General features: G+C 38.6%; 1 protein-coding gene and 1 long non-coding RNA gene across 2 annotated transcripts; both read right to left on the bottom strand.

The window, feature by feature from the left end:
- Nucleotides 1-574: 574 nt before the first annotated feature.
- LOC132129257 (uncharacterized) lies at nucleotides 575-4,328 on the bottom strand. Its single transcript, XR_009428467.1, has 2 exons — nucleotides 3,125-4,328; nucleotides 575-1,025 (listed from the first exon to the last, which is right to left on the bottom strand). It is a non-coding gene; the product is annotated as an uncharacterized LOC132129257 (long non-coding RNA).
- An 817-nt stretch (nucleotides 4,329-5,145) lies between these two features.
- Nucleotides 5,146-7,659, bottom strand: LOC132129567 (potassium voltage-gated channel subfamily A member 2-like). Its single transcript, XM_059541192.1, has one exon. The coding sequence runs from the start codon at nucleotides 7,396-7,398 to the stop codon at nucleotides 5,461-5,463; it is 1,938 nt and encodes a 645-aa protein (XP_059397175.1). The 5' UTR covers nucleotides 7,399-7,659; the 3' UTR covers nucleotides 5,146-5,460.
- Nucleotides 7,660-18,733: the final 11,074 nt, after the last annotated feature.

Genomic DNA, 18,733 nt, shown 5'->3' with positions numbered 1-18,733 from the left:
GATTTAAAGTCACATTGTGAGAAATGAACTAAATTGTAAGATATGTCAAATAATGAGCAACAAAGTCACATTTACAAGAAAAATACCACAATTGTAAAATATAAATCTGGAATTGTGATACAGTCACAATTGCAAACGTTATAGGTTTTACATTCACAATTGTGAGAAAAGAAAAAGAAGAAGAAAAACAATTCACAATCGTGAATCACAGTTACTCTGAGGCAGGAACAGGCTTTCATATGGTACATCACAGCATCCTCCTGCTTAAACTAACCAGCCAAACTTGGGACCAATGGCTCAAAAATAGACAAAAATAAACAAAAACAATGTGTCTTGTGAATGAACAGAACCTAAAATCACACACACAATATATCATGGCCTCTTGTACCTTGTTGCTTACTCATACTTGATGCAGTATTTCAGACATTGCATCAACACAACAACTTCCGTGTGATGAATGCCATGCGACGATTACAATGATATAAGTTGGCATGTGGCATGACACACGAACAGAGGGGACCAGGAAAAGACACGAATAACCAACACCACTCAAAAATGACAAGGAGGCATCGCATTTATGACTATCAGTTTATACAGCAACGCCAAAGATGACATCACAGCCTGACGACACATGACAGCTGATGGAGCTAGCATAGCTAGCACAGCCCTCAACACTGCTGGGCTACGGCGGTGGGAGCGTGTGTAGGAGCACTTATGTGGAGTTTAGAGTCTTACATTGAGCAGCAGAAACAGCACATCAACACAGGAGTCCATCTTCTTTTGTTAAGAGACAGAATACTGACACAGAAAAGGCAAGTGGTGCGCTGAGGCAGTCTAGCCAGGGGGAAATCAGGGTCCGGAAGCTGGACGGGGGGGGGGGGGGGGGGGTGTTTTTGAAGGCACCTCCTCTCAGAAGTGTCGAGGAGCAGGGAACAGTCCACGAGCACCTACGTTTAGCAAGCTGGGGTCCACACAGAGATTAAACTCCTTTAAAGCTTCATCCGCCTCTGTCTCCTTCCTCATTGCTGAACGGGAGAAGAAACAGGATTAGATGAATGAATGAATGAATGAATGAATGTAACTAAGCAAGTCAATAAATAAATATATATATATTTTTATTAAAAACAAATAACCACGCCTTTACTGAAAGTAACACAATAAAGTTAGACAGAAACAATATTAATATTAAATTTCAATATATTATTATTCAACACAATCAGATATTGATCTAACTGACACTTGCATTATGTCAAACTATCAAAACTGTGTCAGTAACGGAGTGTGAATCCAACTCTCACATTATTTCTTCACGGTCGTTCAGTCTCCCTCCAAAAAAAGTGAATGTGGTCCAAGAGGAGGACTTTCATTCAGGTCTATTATGCAACGTGGAAGGCGAAAACAGCAAAGCCTTTTAAAAGCACAGAAATGGCCCTGAGGCTAAACTAGTCAAATACGAGAGTCTCAAAGGACACACTAATGTCCAGAGAAGAGGGGAAAGTATGTGCAGACAGCATGAGATTGGCACAAATGACAAGTAGCCGCTGTAGAAGAAGCCAGACAGGAGCTGCTTGTGGATGCAGCTGTGCAGAAGAGCTCTCTAATGCTCCCCAAGAAACACAGCTTGTCCTAGATTCTTTGCCATGACATGCGCAATGTTGGAGAAGATCAGATGGATGGTTGTTTGCGTGGCTCTCTGCATTGAAACGCAATGCTTTTGGGTTATACATGAAATCTAGAGGATGGGCTTCACAAGCTTTTAGTGTATTCTTGAGTCTCTTATCATTTTAGCTCAAAAAAGTGTTTGATATTTTAATCTGATTACATGGCGTTTTAGAGATCCACACAGTTTGTTTCATCCTGAGCTTGCTTATTCTGCTGAATCAGAAAAACAGGCCACTCAACTAAAAAGACATTAACAAGTAAGAATGACATCTATTAGAGGCTGACTGACAGATTTTAATATGATGCTGTGTGTCAGTGACATGATATCAGAACTTAAGTGCAACAGCTTCTTATGATTTTTTCAGTTTTCATTTTCAAAAAGGCAATTCACATGCCTAGCATAGCATTAAAAAAGTCATCATTAATGACAATGGCTTTGTTCATATAAAAGTGATTAACAATAACTGCATTTAACATATAAATGTTAATGTAAAAATAAATAAATTATTATTATTATTATAATATGAAAAAGTTTACTTGAAATAAAATAAGTGTTGACTAGCTGCCAAGGCAATTTTAGATTTTTTTTAAAATAATTAAAACTAAAATAAAAATTTAGTTCAATTTAGAAATTTAAATATTGCCTTGGTACCTACCGTATATATACATATATGTGTGTGTGTGTAAATAAATAAAAAGTAGTTAAGGCAATATTTAATTTTTTTATTTAGTTTAGCTTTAAACTATTAAAATAACTGCAAATTAAACATATTTAATAATAATAAAAAAACTTATAAAAACTTATAAAACGTATTGAGCCAATACAAATTAATACAATTTAAGTAAAATTCAAATGAAAATGGAGAATATCAAAAATAAAAAAGAATCCAAAATATTTATAATAGTTATAAGTTATAATAGTATATCAAAGATATTAGAATGACACTCCCAAGAAGGACATAATTTATATTTTACAATATTATTTAAATATTAAATATTTGCACAGAATGGATTGTCATGATGCAATTAAGGCCACTGTATTGTTCTGAGCCACAAGGGGGCAGCACTGCGGCAGTCGTGACATCACTGACACTTCAAATCCATGTCAAGGTGAGCTTAGGTGGGGCAGCTTTCTCTCTTTCTGCCCATGTTTGGATGAAACAGCATTTCAAAGGCAATTAGTTAGTGTTTACTGCCATACTTTAACTAACAGCATCAGCAGCTTTGCATTTCATATCTTAAACATCTTTAAAATGCTAAAAATGGAGACCACCAGTGTCAAAATTAAATGAAATGCTAAGAAGCCCATGCAAGCTAAATTAAACTCATACATGAAGCAGACCAACAAACCAACACTTGCCTGCAAACAAAGAGTACTAACCAAAAGTACAATTTTGACATAATTAGGCTAATTACTATGAATTAATATGATAAATAATAATCTATGTGGTGTGGGATTCACCTGTCTCTTAAAACAAGGCGGGAAGTCCATCCTGTGGGAGAATAGAGATGGTGGAAATCTCCAAGCGTTTGGCGTAGATACAGCAGCCCCTCGTGAATGATCAGTGTATCACACCCATTCATTTTCACTTCTGTCTTTGCTTGTTTTGTGCTAGAACACTTCAGTGACGAAACTTTCACATGTATTGCACTTTATCCCGGAGTGTGGCTTAATAGTTTGGGCTCTTTTGAAGACACTCCAGATATATTTCTGGAGTTCTGGACGTCTCTGTTTGTTCATGTTGTTGTTGTTGTTATGACCCTCTGATTAGATGAGAAAATCCATTTTCATCAGTTTACAAAATCCAGCAGGAGATCAAATCTTCAGCCAGACTTAAAAAAAATTCTGGCGGATTACTGAGGACACCAAAAAAAAAAAAAAAAAAAAAATGCCATGGCAACAATAGCGGGTTACCGAGGAACCTATCGTCGCTATGGAGACTGCATCACTCCGACGTGATTAGAAGTATCCAGTCGAAAGCGCTTTCAGTCTCTGATCTTTCCCCTCCCTCTTGTCTTCAGCGATCTGTGCACACTAGCAAGTCTCTGAATTTGTACTTGAATCTGAACATTTTAGATCTGAATTATTAGGTCTTTGAACTCTGCACAGATAGTAGCACAAACTGAAAAAAAAAGTTGACATACAGCATCTTTTGCATCTTTCACTGGTTGCTATGGAACGGTCTCAAAGATACAGCAACATACAATAAAAGTGACAAAATGAGTCATTTAAGACAATTATTCCAAGAAGTCATATGCTATCTGAGTGATGCTTGACAGAAATGTAAGAAAAATACACAACACCTTTAATTAGGCTACCTCTTCTTGAATTATAATAAGTGCTTCCATCACTATTCTGGTGAGAATAAACTGGACTAAGTTTCCAGCAATGTCATGTCAAAGTAATCTATGCGTTTAAATGAGTGCATTTCTATAGAATAGCTATTAACGTCATCAACGAAATACTGATTTTGTGGCAAGCCATATTAACATTAACCTTAAACTGTTGTTATGTTAATATTACATTTTTATTACTGGTAAGTCATTCAGTAATGACTTGTGTCTGTTTAATTTTACCAGTAAAGTACATATTAGATACTAGCACTTCCTTTTGCTACATTACCATTCCCAAAGTAACAATTATCTTGACTGTTTCTGGAAGCTACATTTTTGTCATTAATTTTTCTTTGGATTTGTGGTACATATATTAACAGCTCACTTCCAATTATATATTTCTAATTGTTGCTGCATTTATTCCAGTTTTTACTAGTACACATTTGTTAGATACTATTACTTATTTATGAGGCACACATATCTATTCCAACAGTAAATAACATTTCTTACAGTATATCATTAGACAAAATTGCTTTTTTAACTTGTGAAATGTAAATACTATTGTCAGAATGACTACTGTATACAATACAAATTTAACTAGTGCATGTTAGTCTGAAGTGAACAGTTCATATATTAACCCAACAGAATTCAATGAAGGTTTTTACCAGTAACAATGGAATAAACCAATACTGCACTGTGCAAAATAATAATAATAATAATAAATACAAAAAATGGCATGTTTAAAGAAGTGTTCCTTGTAATATTACCTATTAGATTTTTTTTTTTTTAAGTAAATCCTACACCATTGTTTTTTTTCAGTGTGGGATTTGGAGGGACTACTTGAATAGAAGTACTAAAGTGTTAAACAAACTGCAAAAATGGGGCATGATGTACTGTATCTATATGAAGAAATGTTCTGTATTCTGTATTTTCTGTGTTTTACCAGTTTTTTTTTAAATTTTGCACTTAATTGCTTCGTGTTTTAGGGTTAAAGGAAATGTATGTATACGTTAAATTATAATATCCTGGCAGAAAATCCCCCCATCACCCCTGGCAAATCCCACCCTGTATATATATATATATATATATATATATATATATATATATATATATATATATATATATATATATATATATATATACAACACTAGTAAAATAAAAACAGATGCTAATTAGTTGTAAGGAATAAATGTTAAAGCGGCTTGCCACACTGATGTCACATATTGCCTGACATGAATGAACGTACCCTAAAGACAGCAAACGGTCTGAAAGCCGATAGCGGCTTCCTCCTCACAGTAAAATGGTTCAGTCAAACAGGTGATGAACACTGCATGAGGGCGCGTTAGACATGTAACATTTCCTCTGCGTCGTGGAAATGACACACTCAGCAGCACTTGACTGTCATGACACGAACCTACAGCGTGCCATCATCACGCAGACTCGCACTGGCACGCATCTAGAAGCCTACACGTCGGTGAACATCGTTTTAATGTTCACGCAGTTCTGGTTGTTCTGAGCGTGGAAGTTGGGCTGCTTGAAGGCTCCCTCCTCGATGACCATGTACTCCGACTTGCTGAGCGAGGACGTGCTCCGGGTCTTCTTCAGCTCCTCGGAGGAGGACAGAGGCTGGCAGCTGCCGACGTGGAGGTACTGCGCCTGCTCCTCGCCCTCAGTCTCTCGGTGGTAGAAGTAGTTGAAGTTGGACACGATGACTGGCACTGGCAAAGCGATGGTTAACACGCCCGCGATCGCACACAGGGAGCCGACGATTTTGCCCCCTATGGTGACCGGGTGCATGTCGCCGTACCCCACGGTCGTCATGGTAACCACCGCCCACCAGAACGCATCAGGGATGCTGCTGAAGCCCGAGTCGGGATCATCCGCCTCGGCGAAGTACACAGCGCTCGAGAATAAGATGACCCCGATGAAGAGAAAGAAGATCAGCAAGCCCAGCTCTCGCATGCTGGCTTTGAGTGTTTGCCCCAGAATCTGGAGCCCTTTCGAGTGCCGCGAGAGTTTGAAAATCCGAAACACGCGCACCAGTCTGATGACCCGGAGAATGGCCAAGGACATCGCCTGCTGGCCGTTGCCTTGCCTTTCCGCGAGCTCGGTCCCCAAAGTGATGAAATAGGGTATGATGGCCACGATGTCAATGATGTTCATGATGTTCTTGGAGAACGTGGCTTTGCTGGGGCACGCGAAGAAACGCACGAGCAGTTCAAAGGAGAACCAGATGATGCACACAGTCTCGATGACAAAGAACGGGTCAGTGAAGGGACTCGTGAGGTAAGGGTTGGTTACGTTCAGAAGTGGGGCGACCGTCGTCGGGTGCCTGTCGTCCCGGAACTCGGGTAACGTTTCCAGACAAAAGATAACAATGGATATCAAAATGACCAGCACCGAGACGATCGCGATGCCCCTGGCCGGACCCGAGCTCTCCGGGTACTCAAACAGCAGCCACACCTGTCGCTGAAACTCATTAGAGGGCAACGGACGCACCTCATCCTTTATAAAGCCCTCATCCTCTCGAAATTTCTCCATGGCCTCCTCCCCGAGCTCGTAGAAGCGTATCTCCTCGGAGAAAATGTCTATGGGAACGTTCACGGGTCTCCGTATGCGCCCTCCGGATTGGTAATAATACAAGATGGCATCGAAGCTCGGCCGATTTCTGTCTAAGAAATACTCGTTTCTAAGTGGGTCAAAGTAGCGCATTCTCTTTTTGGGGTCGCCAAGTAAAGTCTCGGGGAACTGGGACAGGGTTTTGAGCTGTGTCTCGAAGCGCAAGCCCGAAATATTGATGACAACTCTCTCGCAGCACTCGTGGTCTGGCTCGTATTGCTCCAGAGAGTGGTGCCCGGGCAGCGCCGCCGACTCCTCCAGCATGTTGTCGCAAGCAACAATTGTCATGATGTCTTGCTCGTTTTCGGTGTAGCCGTGGTTCACGAGGTTGTTGCCCCGGTGCTTGCTCGAGGAAGGCGGAGGCGAGTGGAGGAGGCTGAGGTGGTCGTCCATACAGCTGCTTCGGTGGAGGGGCAGTGGAAGCCGCGCCTCCTCCACAAGCTCCGGTCTGCCACAGCCGCCCGCCGCCCGCCGCTGCCACGCGTCCTCTCGCTCTCGAATCACTACGTTCTCAATCCAGTCTTCCCGCCCACGGCGCGAGTACTGTCGTTTATAAACATGACTGTTCCCGCCCACGGCGCGCGGATGCTCATCACACATCCACACGGCGCCCAATCGGAAACCTGACAGACATAAACATGAACCCCAGACGCGCGTCACCGATGCCCACCGTTTAGGGGAGGGGTGTGGGAACGCGCATCGGCGGCAACCGTTAGGCAAACTAAAATGAAGACCCTCACTGTGATTTGTTGCATTAATTTCATTACTCACGCGAGGGAGCATATGAATTAATAGTTAATCATGGCGAGATTAATGCATGAGAAATCAGTAGTACGAAATCCATGCAACATGTAGTTTACGCAGAATCCGAATTACACAATGACTTTCAATGAGGTCAAAATCATTTCTGGACACAATCTGCTGAAGTCCTCTCACCAAGCTATCACGTTTTCTTGCGATAATTTGATATTTAAATCTATAATAAAGTAATAATGATAGCATATACTTTAATTTTGTGTATGTAATATCCGATACTTATTAGCCTGTTGTTGCAGTGATTCTTGTTTATTATTGAAAAACCCCTTTAAAACGATTATGTCCCACTGTGATTTGTTTTGACCTCCTTAAGGGTGTTTAAGCTTTAATTAGCTGAGTCAGATCACTCTTCATAATTCACTCCCTGCCAATACGCAAATCTTGTTGAAATGTTATCAATAAATGACTGTATGTGCTAGGTTGGTGGTCTCTGACGTGCTTTGAATAAACGCATATGTCAAAGGCGCGGACTTATATTAATAATGTCAATGAGAGCAGGAGCCCCCACCTTCATAAAGGTGAAAGGACACGCACCAACGTCACTCTGATTAACATTTGGAGCGCAGCGGGGTCTTCATCTTTATGCAAATCCTCTTGATGTTGCAGCCCCGCAGTGTTGCATTAGGTAATTTTGGGAGTGGTGGAGTTTTGATCACAATTATTTCTTCAGCATATCGTGATGGGTGTTAGCAACACTAATGGATTAGTTGCAGATTTAGCAATATGTTAGTTTTTATTGTTCGTTCACGCTTTATGTAGTGTCGATTTTGACGCAAAAAGGCAAGAGAATGTGGTAATGATTTTTTATTTTATTTTATTTTTTATGCGTGACCTGAGACAAAAAGTCAAGAAAATATCTGTCTGTCTGTCTGTCTGTCTGTCTGTCTGTCTGTCTGTCTGTCTGTCTATCTATCTATCTATCTATCTATCTATCTATCTATCTATCTATCTACCTATCTATCTATCTATCTATCTATCTATCTATCTATCTATCTATCTATCTATCTATCTATCTATCTATCTATCTATCTATCTATCTATCTATCTATCTATCAATTGTAGGTGAGCCTCCCACAGGTCCAAATGTGTCGGTACGAGGGAGCTTTGATTCTGTATCTTTCCTCGGTCATCTGAATTTTTCCCAGAATCTGCACACTTCTCCGAACACTCAGGGATTGCTCCTTTTAACACACAAAATGCTTCAACAGTAGAGCTCATTACCCTGGACATTTAGAAGAAAAGCAGCTCTTCTTCCGTCTGCTCTCTGTCAACTGGCTATTTGGCTGGGGTTTTATTTCCTACAATAAAACCAAATTGATATTTACATTTAACGTTTAAGGATGACATCAAAACCTTTACAGGGACGAGACATTTTTGTTTTGTTTACTAAAAGCAACAAGTAGTGGAATATGACATGATACTGATATGAATCTGCAGTGTTTTGAAGATCTACTTTAGATTGTGTTTTTATGTAAAAGGTTTGATCCCTTTTATTCATTTCACACTCATGCAAAACTAAAAATGTTCTCATGTCAAAATGTTATCATGTCTGTTATGTGTGGTTACATTGGCTTCAGTCCATAGCTCATATCATCTCCTAAACATTTGCCTTAAATATTTGCTCCAATGTTTAACCTTGTTATTTGACTCATTCTCATTCTTGTGAAATTGGCAGTTAACATTTTACATGGATTACATGATTACATATTATTCACACAATGGCAGATTTGCATGTTTACAATGTCGCTTAATGGTCACATTGACATGCAAGTAAACATTTCTTCTTTTTTTTGTGTTGAAGTGTTTTAACAATTTATTTATGATTTAATAATTATCTTTATATCAACTCACAAACCAAGTGCATTTTTACATTAAGCCCAGTTTGGGAAAAATTACAAAAACTAATGTAATGTTTAATACATTTTATGATGTTTATGTAAAAAAAAAAAAAAAAAAAAAAAAGGAATATATTTTCTTTTCTTTTTTTCTGAAATATATTAGGTGTTATGGTTTATGTTAAGTTTAAAACAAGTTTGACTAAAAATCTAAAAAGCAGTAACCTGTAATCAGTGATGGACTACAATTTGTTAGTAATCTACCCAGCACTGTGCAGATCTAAGGAGACTTCATTAGTGCTCTTGTAATGGTCAGGTAGTTTAATTTGTTTCTTCAAACTGTTCTCATTGCTCTGTCCTCGTACTTCAGAGTCTTTTGTGTAAGCAGTTTGTCCTTGGGCTTGTTTTCAAACTCTGCGTTCACACGTCATTCTTGACGCATTTGCCAGGCAGATGTGACACATGCTAATGGATGCACTCACATACTTAAAGCACAAGCACATGAATGCAGATGGTTTTTAGCATGTTGCTTTGTGGTTCCTAAGGTGTTCTAGATGGTTACTCTTCTAAACGTAAGGTCACATTAGCAATATTTCGGTAAAATTTGGTGCAAAAAGGTCCATTGTCTATTGGCAATAGTATGGCGATGCATAAAGCACAACTCACACAGAAGTCACTTTCAAACCAAGCAGTTTTCTGATGGTCGGTGTGGTGTGACTAGCAAGCACCATGGGCGAAATCAGCATAGGGAATTTTTTTCTGCCTTTTTTGCTGATTCCTATTTAAATGACCGTACATTGTCTGTGAAATTATGCTGAACAGAGGTACTTACTGTAAGTGTGATCACACCTTAAGTCAAAAGTGTTCAGTCTCATTTCTCTGACCTGTAGATGTGGTTCAGTTCCCATGTGCTATAAGGGCAGTGACCAGATTCCAGATAATACTGATTCATGAGCTCGGGAGCTAGGGAGCTGATTGAGGTGCACCCGTTGTCCCATCACTGTCGGGCCAAAAGTGGGCATGCCAGTTCATGCCAGGGCCAGTCTTATTTCTATTTCCTGTCACTTCCAGGTCTTGATCGTGCTTTGTTGGGGCTTACTCAGGGCCAACAGGCAGAGTTTCTCAGCGCCTGGAGAGTGTCAGCGTCATGGATCGTATCATATAGTAAACAGCTAATGATGCATTAAAGCATTAAACACAAGCATTAAAGACTTTTACAATAATTTTAGCTCAAAATTTCACTTTTTTCAGACAAGAGCGAGTGTTTGAAATAACTTCTGTTTGAGATCGATGTGGATTATGATCACCATACAAGCCAGAAATATGTATCTGCAATACAAAAGCCTATGCACGCTAAATATTACCACAGTAAACTTAGTAAATATGACCGCTTTAAGAAATCAGACAAATAATATAGGCTATTCACAACTGTGCATTTATTTAGTAAAAAATTGTCTTTATTACTGACTGTATGATGTTCCTATTTAGCTCAGCATATGTCATATAATATATCATAATCATAGCTTTGCTCAGGAGCCCCCTGTGTTTTTCTTCCTGAAAATATAACAATGTATTGAAACTGGAGAGAGTGCTAAAGCTACTCAGGTTGTATTCTGATGGAAAAAAATTATATAAATGATCATTCTTTCTAAATGTGATGTATACTGTCTGTGACTACAAATAAAGAGAAACAGACGTGACTGAATAAGTATGTGTCCTCTTTCTTTTGATGAATAACTGTAAAACCGCTTTATTTCTGTGACTAATTCAAGAATTAAATAACAAATAAATTAATTATTACCAATGTATCACTTGCCTTGGTTTTAAATATTTAAGTAAACAACAAGAAATGCAAACAAACGACCGTTTTTATCATGTTTGTTTTGTGATCTGGCTAGTTCCAGTGATTCATGCTGCATTCACACCATTTAAAATTACTGTGCATCTTTAGAACTATTTATGAATATATGTATATTAGTGTATTAGTTAAATTATATTTTAGCCCAGAATCTGCACAAAGGAAAAATTGAATGCATACAAATCTCTTGATGCATACAATTTTGTACATTGCACTCATGTCCAGGTTTAGTATTAACATCTTTTCAATGTGTAATGTATGTTAGAACAATGTAAATCACTATAAATACTGCTGCTACTACAGGTGTATGTAAATGTTATTTCAAGTTATAGGTCTAAATATAACTTCTTGCTGTAGGCTAACTGTAGAGCTAATACAGTATGCCTATATGAATTGCATATATAAATACAAATAAATAAATACTCAGGCTAATTTAAGTTTTACTGCATTATCTAGATCTAATGTTTACATCAAATTCATGCTCTAATGTAGGTTAATCATTACAGGGTAAGGTTCTTGCTGCAGCCACTGCTTTTTAAGGTTGAGCTGAATGTCAGGATGGGAAGGACAGATACAGCAAGCACATCAGGGGCCTGCATGCAGAAAGATACATCTAGGAAAGAGGTCAAGCCAGCACTCTTGAGTCAGATCTATTTCAGCAACACAAAGAGAACAGCCAGCCAGCTCAAAGACATTCCTAAGAAAAGTGAAATCTTAATGTGAAAGGCATGAACATGAATTGATTTCAGTGTTATCAAGTTAACTTTCAGTCATATTTATCATGAGTGAAAATGTATAGTGTTCACTGAGGAAAGGACTTAAATGTGCAGTTTCAAACTGAACCAGACATAATCTAAATGATTTAAAGCAAGTTCATGTGCGTTGGTCTTTGTCAAAGAAATCAAAAATAACATTATTCAACAATTTCCTCTCTTCCCTGTTATGATATAAGACAAGACCAAAGGGACCATCTGTAAACTGCACTATACCCAAAAAGCATTACTACAAAAATAGTCACTGTTACACACTGCTAAGTCACTGTTACAAACTGCAGTGTCATCAGACTTTTCTTTTTCCTATTGTTTGTTTGGATTTTTGTGGGCAACATGAGAAGATGATTTGAATAGATGCCACACAAATTTGTGAAGGGGGAGCCAATAATTCTTTGAGCAATTATTATTATTCATTATTTTAGGATGAGGTTTTTATACTAAGCCTGTGTAATAATAATAGTAATGACTTCCATGCAAGTATGCACGCACACAACCAGCAGGCTGTGTTTGAAGGTAGAAAGCCCTCTAATGAAGACAGAAAACTGCAGCACATAACCCCAGGTCAGCTTCGAGACGCTTAATTGTGCAGGAAGGACTTTGATGTTTAGGTGCAGATGTTTCCCTATTGATTTGATTTGCATGATTGAAGACTATGTTATCCACTTCACCTGCACACTTTATTTAAACTGAAGGAGAGACTCAGTGTTATAACACTGATAAAGGACATCGTTAACACACTTTAAATTGTGTTACAAGCAAACACCCCCAACACTGTGAATCATGTTAGTTGCATTTGTCGACAATAAAACACATGCATAAACAGAACCAGTCAATGCTGCAGTCTTCATTTTCTAAATTAATCTCATTATTCAGGCCACGGTGCTAAAAAAAAAAGCCAATCGCGTTGTGCTGAGAGAAGAGCGATGGGACAGCCACAGGGGTTTTTAGCATGGTTTCCACTGGCACAACTAAATATAGATGAATCTGAGGTCTTATTAACCCGCTAAATGATGGTTCCTCGCACACTACACTATACCATGTTTTTAAAAGGTTCAGTTCTGTGGGCAAGATTTGTGAGGATGGAAGTGCTCTCATTTCGAAAGCTTAACAAGATCGAGAAGTAAACAATACTTCTAGCTGCTTTGAATACTTAAATAAATACACTCTCTTTGATCATTGCATTACACATTAAATAGCTATCCATAAAATTCATATGCAAGCACAATCAAATTTAACAGTAACAAAATTTACATACAACAAACATCACTGTTAAAGTGATGAAAGTTTTGTATGAGCATTTGGTGAGATGAAATAAACACCTGTTTTGCCCAAGGTCGGTTATCTACCATCATCTACCGATGCCAGGAGTCTTTGAAACAATGTATCGCTCTCTACTTCTTCGGAGATATGCGGAATATTAATATGTAAATTAATTGCAGCAAAATTCAACATTTCTTAGGCAAATACTAACTGAAACAACCAAATAGTCTTTATTCACATATAATAACCTTAAACAACTTAATATTTTGAATGGCCTCCTTTAGCCTTGATAACAGCTTGAATTCTTGATGGCATTATTTTTATGTACTCTTCCACAGTCTGTGTTGTCATTGACTCTAATTGGGCATCTGAATAAAATAAAAATAATAATAATAAAGTGTTTTAACTACTTTTTCTGCCTTTCTTGTAAAACAGTAAATGTAAAAAATAATGGATAAAAACAATAGTTATATTTTAGCATTAGAAACATATTTTAGCATTTGGTGCAATAAAGAGAATATGTATATATAATGATAAATGTCAGCAAATGACTCATTTAGTTAAATATGCTGATCCTATGATTTATTCGATGTTAGTTAAAAAGGGATTGCAGAATGTTGTCTGGTATTACATCACTGAGATGATGACAGTCTTAGTCTTTAAAGTTGTTATACTGAAAAAAAAAAAACTATTTTGTGGTCAATCTGCCATTGAGCATCAATATAATAAATCTTTGATAGCAGAGAGCAAGTGCCCATTTCCACAAGAGAAAGCAACAAACAACCCAGTGGAAGAGAAGACAAAGAAGGAGAAAAAAGACTGCATTATTGAAGAGATTGGACAAATAAACTGAAATTTGCACCGCATGGTGCTGAGCTCTGTTCATGTGATGTAATGTCTTGGGTATTTAGGCCACATTTAGTCAGATATGTGGAGCAAAGCTAGAGAGAAGGAGCTACTGAAACAACTCAAATACTCACTAAATTCAGTGTGAAATCTAGTTAGTGTCTGCTCTCCATCACAGCCTTTCATCCGTATTTTCATTCACCTGACTTCATGAAATAAAACTTGAATACACTTTGAATTTCCCTGTGAAGTGAATTTTGATTATGATGCAACTTAACTACATTATTTCATGACATTGTATTAACAGGCTCCTTTTTCTGAGTCATAGTGTAGTGCCAAAACTGAACACTACACAGTTTTTAATGTCACATTGTTTGAGCATGCAGTTTTCCTGCCAAGAGAATCAATAATCAAACGCTTTCTCCCAATATGCCCTCTCTCTCATGTGCATTGGACAATTGATTCTCTATAGCGAATTGTTTTGCTCAGATGATTCATGTGAAATTAACTGATTCAAAACAACTGACTAAATCAGCCCCGTGTTTCTTCTATGAATACTAAAGTAAAAGTGTTTGTATGTGTGTGTTTGTGAAAAGTTTATATTAAGTTTATATTAAGTTTATATTAAGTGCAGTTAGTTAAATGTAAGAGTGCTATGAAAGTAGGACTTATCATCTTTATATTTATTTCATAATTACTTCTATTGTATTTGAAATAAGGTCAAATTAACCCTAAAGTTGAACATAGTGATAAGTAATAATGGTAAAATAAAATATACATTAATGTAATTTCTATTGAATCTTGGATGCTATTTATTAAAATATATTTGTAACATTTGTAATGATAAAGTAACAATTTAGTACATTTAATGGAGCTCTATTATACAAAAATCATTTTTATAAGTTGTTTGTACACAGTTGTGTGGACGCAGTGTGTGAAAACAACCAGCCTGTAATAGTAAAAACCCACCCACCCACTCATTTTTTTTTTTTTTTTTTTTTTTTTTAAATCTCAATAAATCATAAACAATCTCTCCAAATGAGTGGTTACAGATTTATGCCTATATGCATGTCATGCTAGGGAAAGTCCCTTCCATTTGTGATGCTCTCTGCCCTAATAGCATAGACACAGCCCTCAGTGAGAAACAGCAGTCTGCCATTACTGTTTTCATGCTGTGGCTGCTGGAGATACATTGTCAGCACCAAAGAAGCATTGCATGTGTCTTGTTTCAGGACGCACCAATTAACATAGGAGCCTCCATATACCCCTGAGGACAAGGTGGTTAAATTTCATTTTCTAAGTAAATGTCCAGGAAACCAAGTCCAATATGTTTGTGCTAAACATTTTACACTGGACTGCCTCACAAAGAAGGACCAGTTTAGCAGTGGTGTTGTTTAAAGGTTGCTTAAAGAGCAATCGATACAAACGCTTCATGCGCGAACATCAACTCCAGACAAAGTAAGTATCACCTGTCATATTTTGTTTCCCAAATTGCCTTTCTGAAAAAGCTTCTTACCACTTTGTAAGGCTAATGTTGCTAAAGCTACCACTGACTCTGATTCACTGATTCTGCCTTCCCGTGCTACCAGAATGATCATAAATAGGAATGTGTTCATTAAAAATTGCATATTCTTCTTTGGCTCTCAACAGACGCGGATGCGTTTCTCTCCCTCTCCTCCCCTTGTCTTCCCTGCTTGCTCTCTAGTCTCGTCTATTCTGAGAAACTCTCTCTGCACTACTCTCTAAAACTGGAAAACATGGATTTGATTTGATCGTCTGGTCTCTCAACGCAATTGACACCATCTTCTCAATGAGAAGCTTGGATTCGGGGGAACCTGACTGCCCTGCCGGAAAGTTCTTAGCTGGTTACACGATGGGTGCGTGGAAGAGGTGGTGGTCGTGTGTCTGGCGGCTCTTTCCGTGGAGGACATTGAAGACATCTACCTATTCGGGACCATGATAACAAGTCTTCTGCTGATTGGACTAGGCTTTGTCCTGGGTTATCGAAAAATTCAGAAAATGGGAACAGCTGTCCAAAGCCTCACAATGCTGCCCGTCTTGATTTGGAGACCAGAATGGAATGGACAAGAGAGTGACTGTGAAATTGGAATGCGGCTACTCGCCCCAAGACCAAACAATTGGAATCTTCTTTCGGCTCCCTCTACCAGCATGGCAAGATTGGAATGTTGGAATAACAACTCCCCCCGAGGAGCACTGCAGTGAGACGCTCTTGCGTTCCTCCCCCCACTTCCACAGACACCTGTTGATTGTTGACTCTGTCTAGGACCTGACCAAGACTGTCTCCATGGCAACTTGCTGTGACGCTATCACAATCTGCGGACTGAGGCACTTAGATTTGAATGCCAGCTCTCCAGGCCTACAAATACGTGAACTTTTACATACATATACACACAGACACATACGCACTTATATACAGATATGCATTTACCCCCCTCACCCTCGCCTTCACCGCTTTGTAGTGCCAGTCTGACAAGCGGGTCTGTAAACAGAGCCGTAGGGCAGATGGACCCGACGGCTGCTTGCCTGCGCTGGATTACCTCGACCCCCCCAATTTCTGTCCCCAGTTGCAAAGTCGTGTGTTTGTATTGATTATGTGCTTTGTTGCTGAGGTGTTTTCCCTGTTCTCAATAGGGTGTTGTTGTTTTTTCTCCTCACTTTCCTAATGTTATGCTATATTTCTTCCTCAATTCCCTGTCTTCCTGTCCTGTCTACCCCCTTGTCATATTCTATGTATGTATGTATGTATGTATGTATGTATGGACAGGTTGATGGCTAATTTCTCTGGTACTTGTGACTAGTGACAATAAAGGGCTACTACTACTACTACAACCCGAATTCCGGAAAAGTTGGGACGTTTTTTAAATTTTAATAAAATGAAAACTAAAGGAATTTCAAATCACATGAGCCAATATTTTATTCACAATAGAACATAGATAACGTAGCAAATGTTTAAACTGAGAAATTTGACACTTTTATCCACTTAATTAGCTCATTTAAAATTTAATGCCTGCTACAGGTCTCAAAAAAGTTGGCACGGGGGCAACAAATGGCTAAAAAAGCAAGCAGTTTTGAAAAGATTCAGCTGGGAGAACATCTAGTGATTAATTAAGTTAATTGAAGTCAGGTCTGTAACATGATTAGCTATAAAAGCTTTGTCTTAGAGAAGCAGAGTCTCTCAGAAGTAAAGATGGGCAGAGGCTCTCCAATCTGTGAAAGACTGCGTAAAAAAATTGTGGAAAACTTTAAAACCAATGTTCCTCAACGTCCAATTGCAAAGGCTTTGCAAATCTCATCATCTACAGTGCATAACATCATCAAAAGATTCAGAGAAATCTGTGCGTAAGGGACAAGGCCGGAGAGCTTTATTGGATGCCCGTGGTCTTCGGGCTCTCAGACGACACCGCATCACTCATCGGCATGATTGTGTCAATTACATTACTAAATGGGCCCAGGAATACTTTCAGAAACCACTGTCGGTAAACACAATCCGCCGTGCCATCAGCAGATGCCAACTAAAGCTCTATCATGCAAAAAGGAAGCCATATGTGAACATGGTCCAGAAGCGCCGTCGTGTCCTGTGGGCCAAGGCTCATTTAAAATTCACTATTTCAAAGTGGAGTAGTGTTTTATGGTCAGACGAGTCCAAATTTGACATTTTTGTTGGAAATCACGGACGCCGTGTCCTCCGGGCTAAAGAGGAGGGAGACCTTCCAGCATGTTATCAGCGTTCAGTTCAAAAGCCAGCATCTCTGATGGTATGGGGGTGCATAAGTGCATACGGTATGGGCAGCTTGCATGTTTTGGAAGGCTCTGTGAATGCTGAAAGGTATATAAAGGATTTAGAGCAACATATGCTTCCCTCCAAACAACGTCTATTTCAGGGAAGGCCTTGTTTATTTCAGCAGGACAATGCAAAACCACTTACTGCAGCTATAACAACAGCATGGCTTCGTCGTAGAAGAGTCCGGGTGCTAACCTGGCTTGCCTGCAGTCCAGATCTTTCACCTATAGAGAACATTTGGCGCATCATTAAACGAAAAATACGTCTAAGACGACCACGAACTCTTCAGCAGCTGGAAATCTATATAAGGCAAGAATGGGACCAAATTCCAACAGCAAAACTCCAGCAACTCATAGCCTCAATGCCCAGACGTCTTCAAACTGTTTTGAAAAGAAAAGGAGATGCTACACCATGGTAAACATGCCCCGTCCCAACTATTTTGAGACCTGTAGCAGAAATCAAAATTGAAATGAGCTAATTTTGTGCATAAAATTGTAAACTTTCTCAGTTTAAACATTTGCTATGTTATCTATGTTCTATTGTGAATAAAATATTGGCTCATGTGATTTGAAAGTCTTTTAGTTTTCATTTTATTAAAATTTAAAAAACGTCCCAACTTTTCCGGAATTCGGGTTGTACTATATGAAAGCAATGTGGTCGACTGCTTGAATTTGTCGAGCTCATAATCACAAGTGGGACTTATCAATGTTGTGATAGCTGAAGGCACCATGAGACCAGCTATGTCACAATTTTTAAGAGTGTACTTAAGTGTGTTAAAGTTTTTATTTATTTATTTTTATTTTGGACAATACTCGCTGTAAGAGGAAGAGCATTTGTCCAAAAGAGGACAATATCCACCTCTTCATGCCTAGAGCTGATCCATGCTGGTTGCTGAGGAAATACATCAACTTCGCACTTTGGATCGCTG

Source organism: Carassius carassius, chromosome 46 (assembly GCF_963082965.1).
Source record: "Carassius carassius chromosome 46, fCarCar2.1, whole genome shotgun sequence".
In the NCBI taxonomy this organism is placed as follows: domain Eukaryota; kingdom Metazoa; phylum Chordata; class Actinopteri; order Cypriniformes; family Cyprinidae; genus Carassius; species Carassius carassius.
This window is presented reverse-complemented; position numbering and strand designations above follow the sequence as displayed.

Coding starts and splice junctions, on each gene's coding strand:
- LOC132129567 (XM_059541192.1), bottom strand. CDS start 7,398: ATGCTCCCTCGCGTGAGTAATGAAATTAATGCAACAAATCACAGTGAG.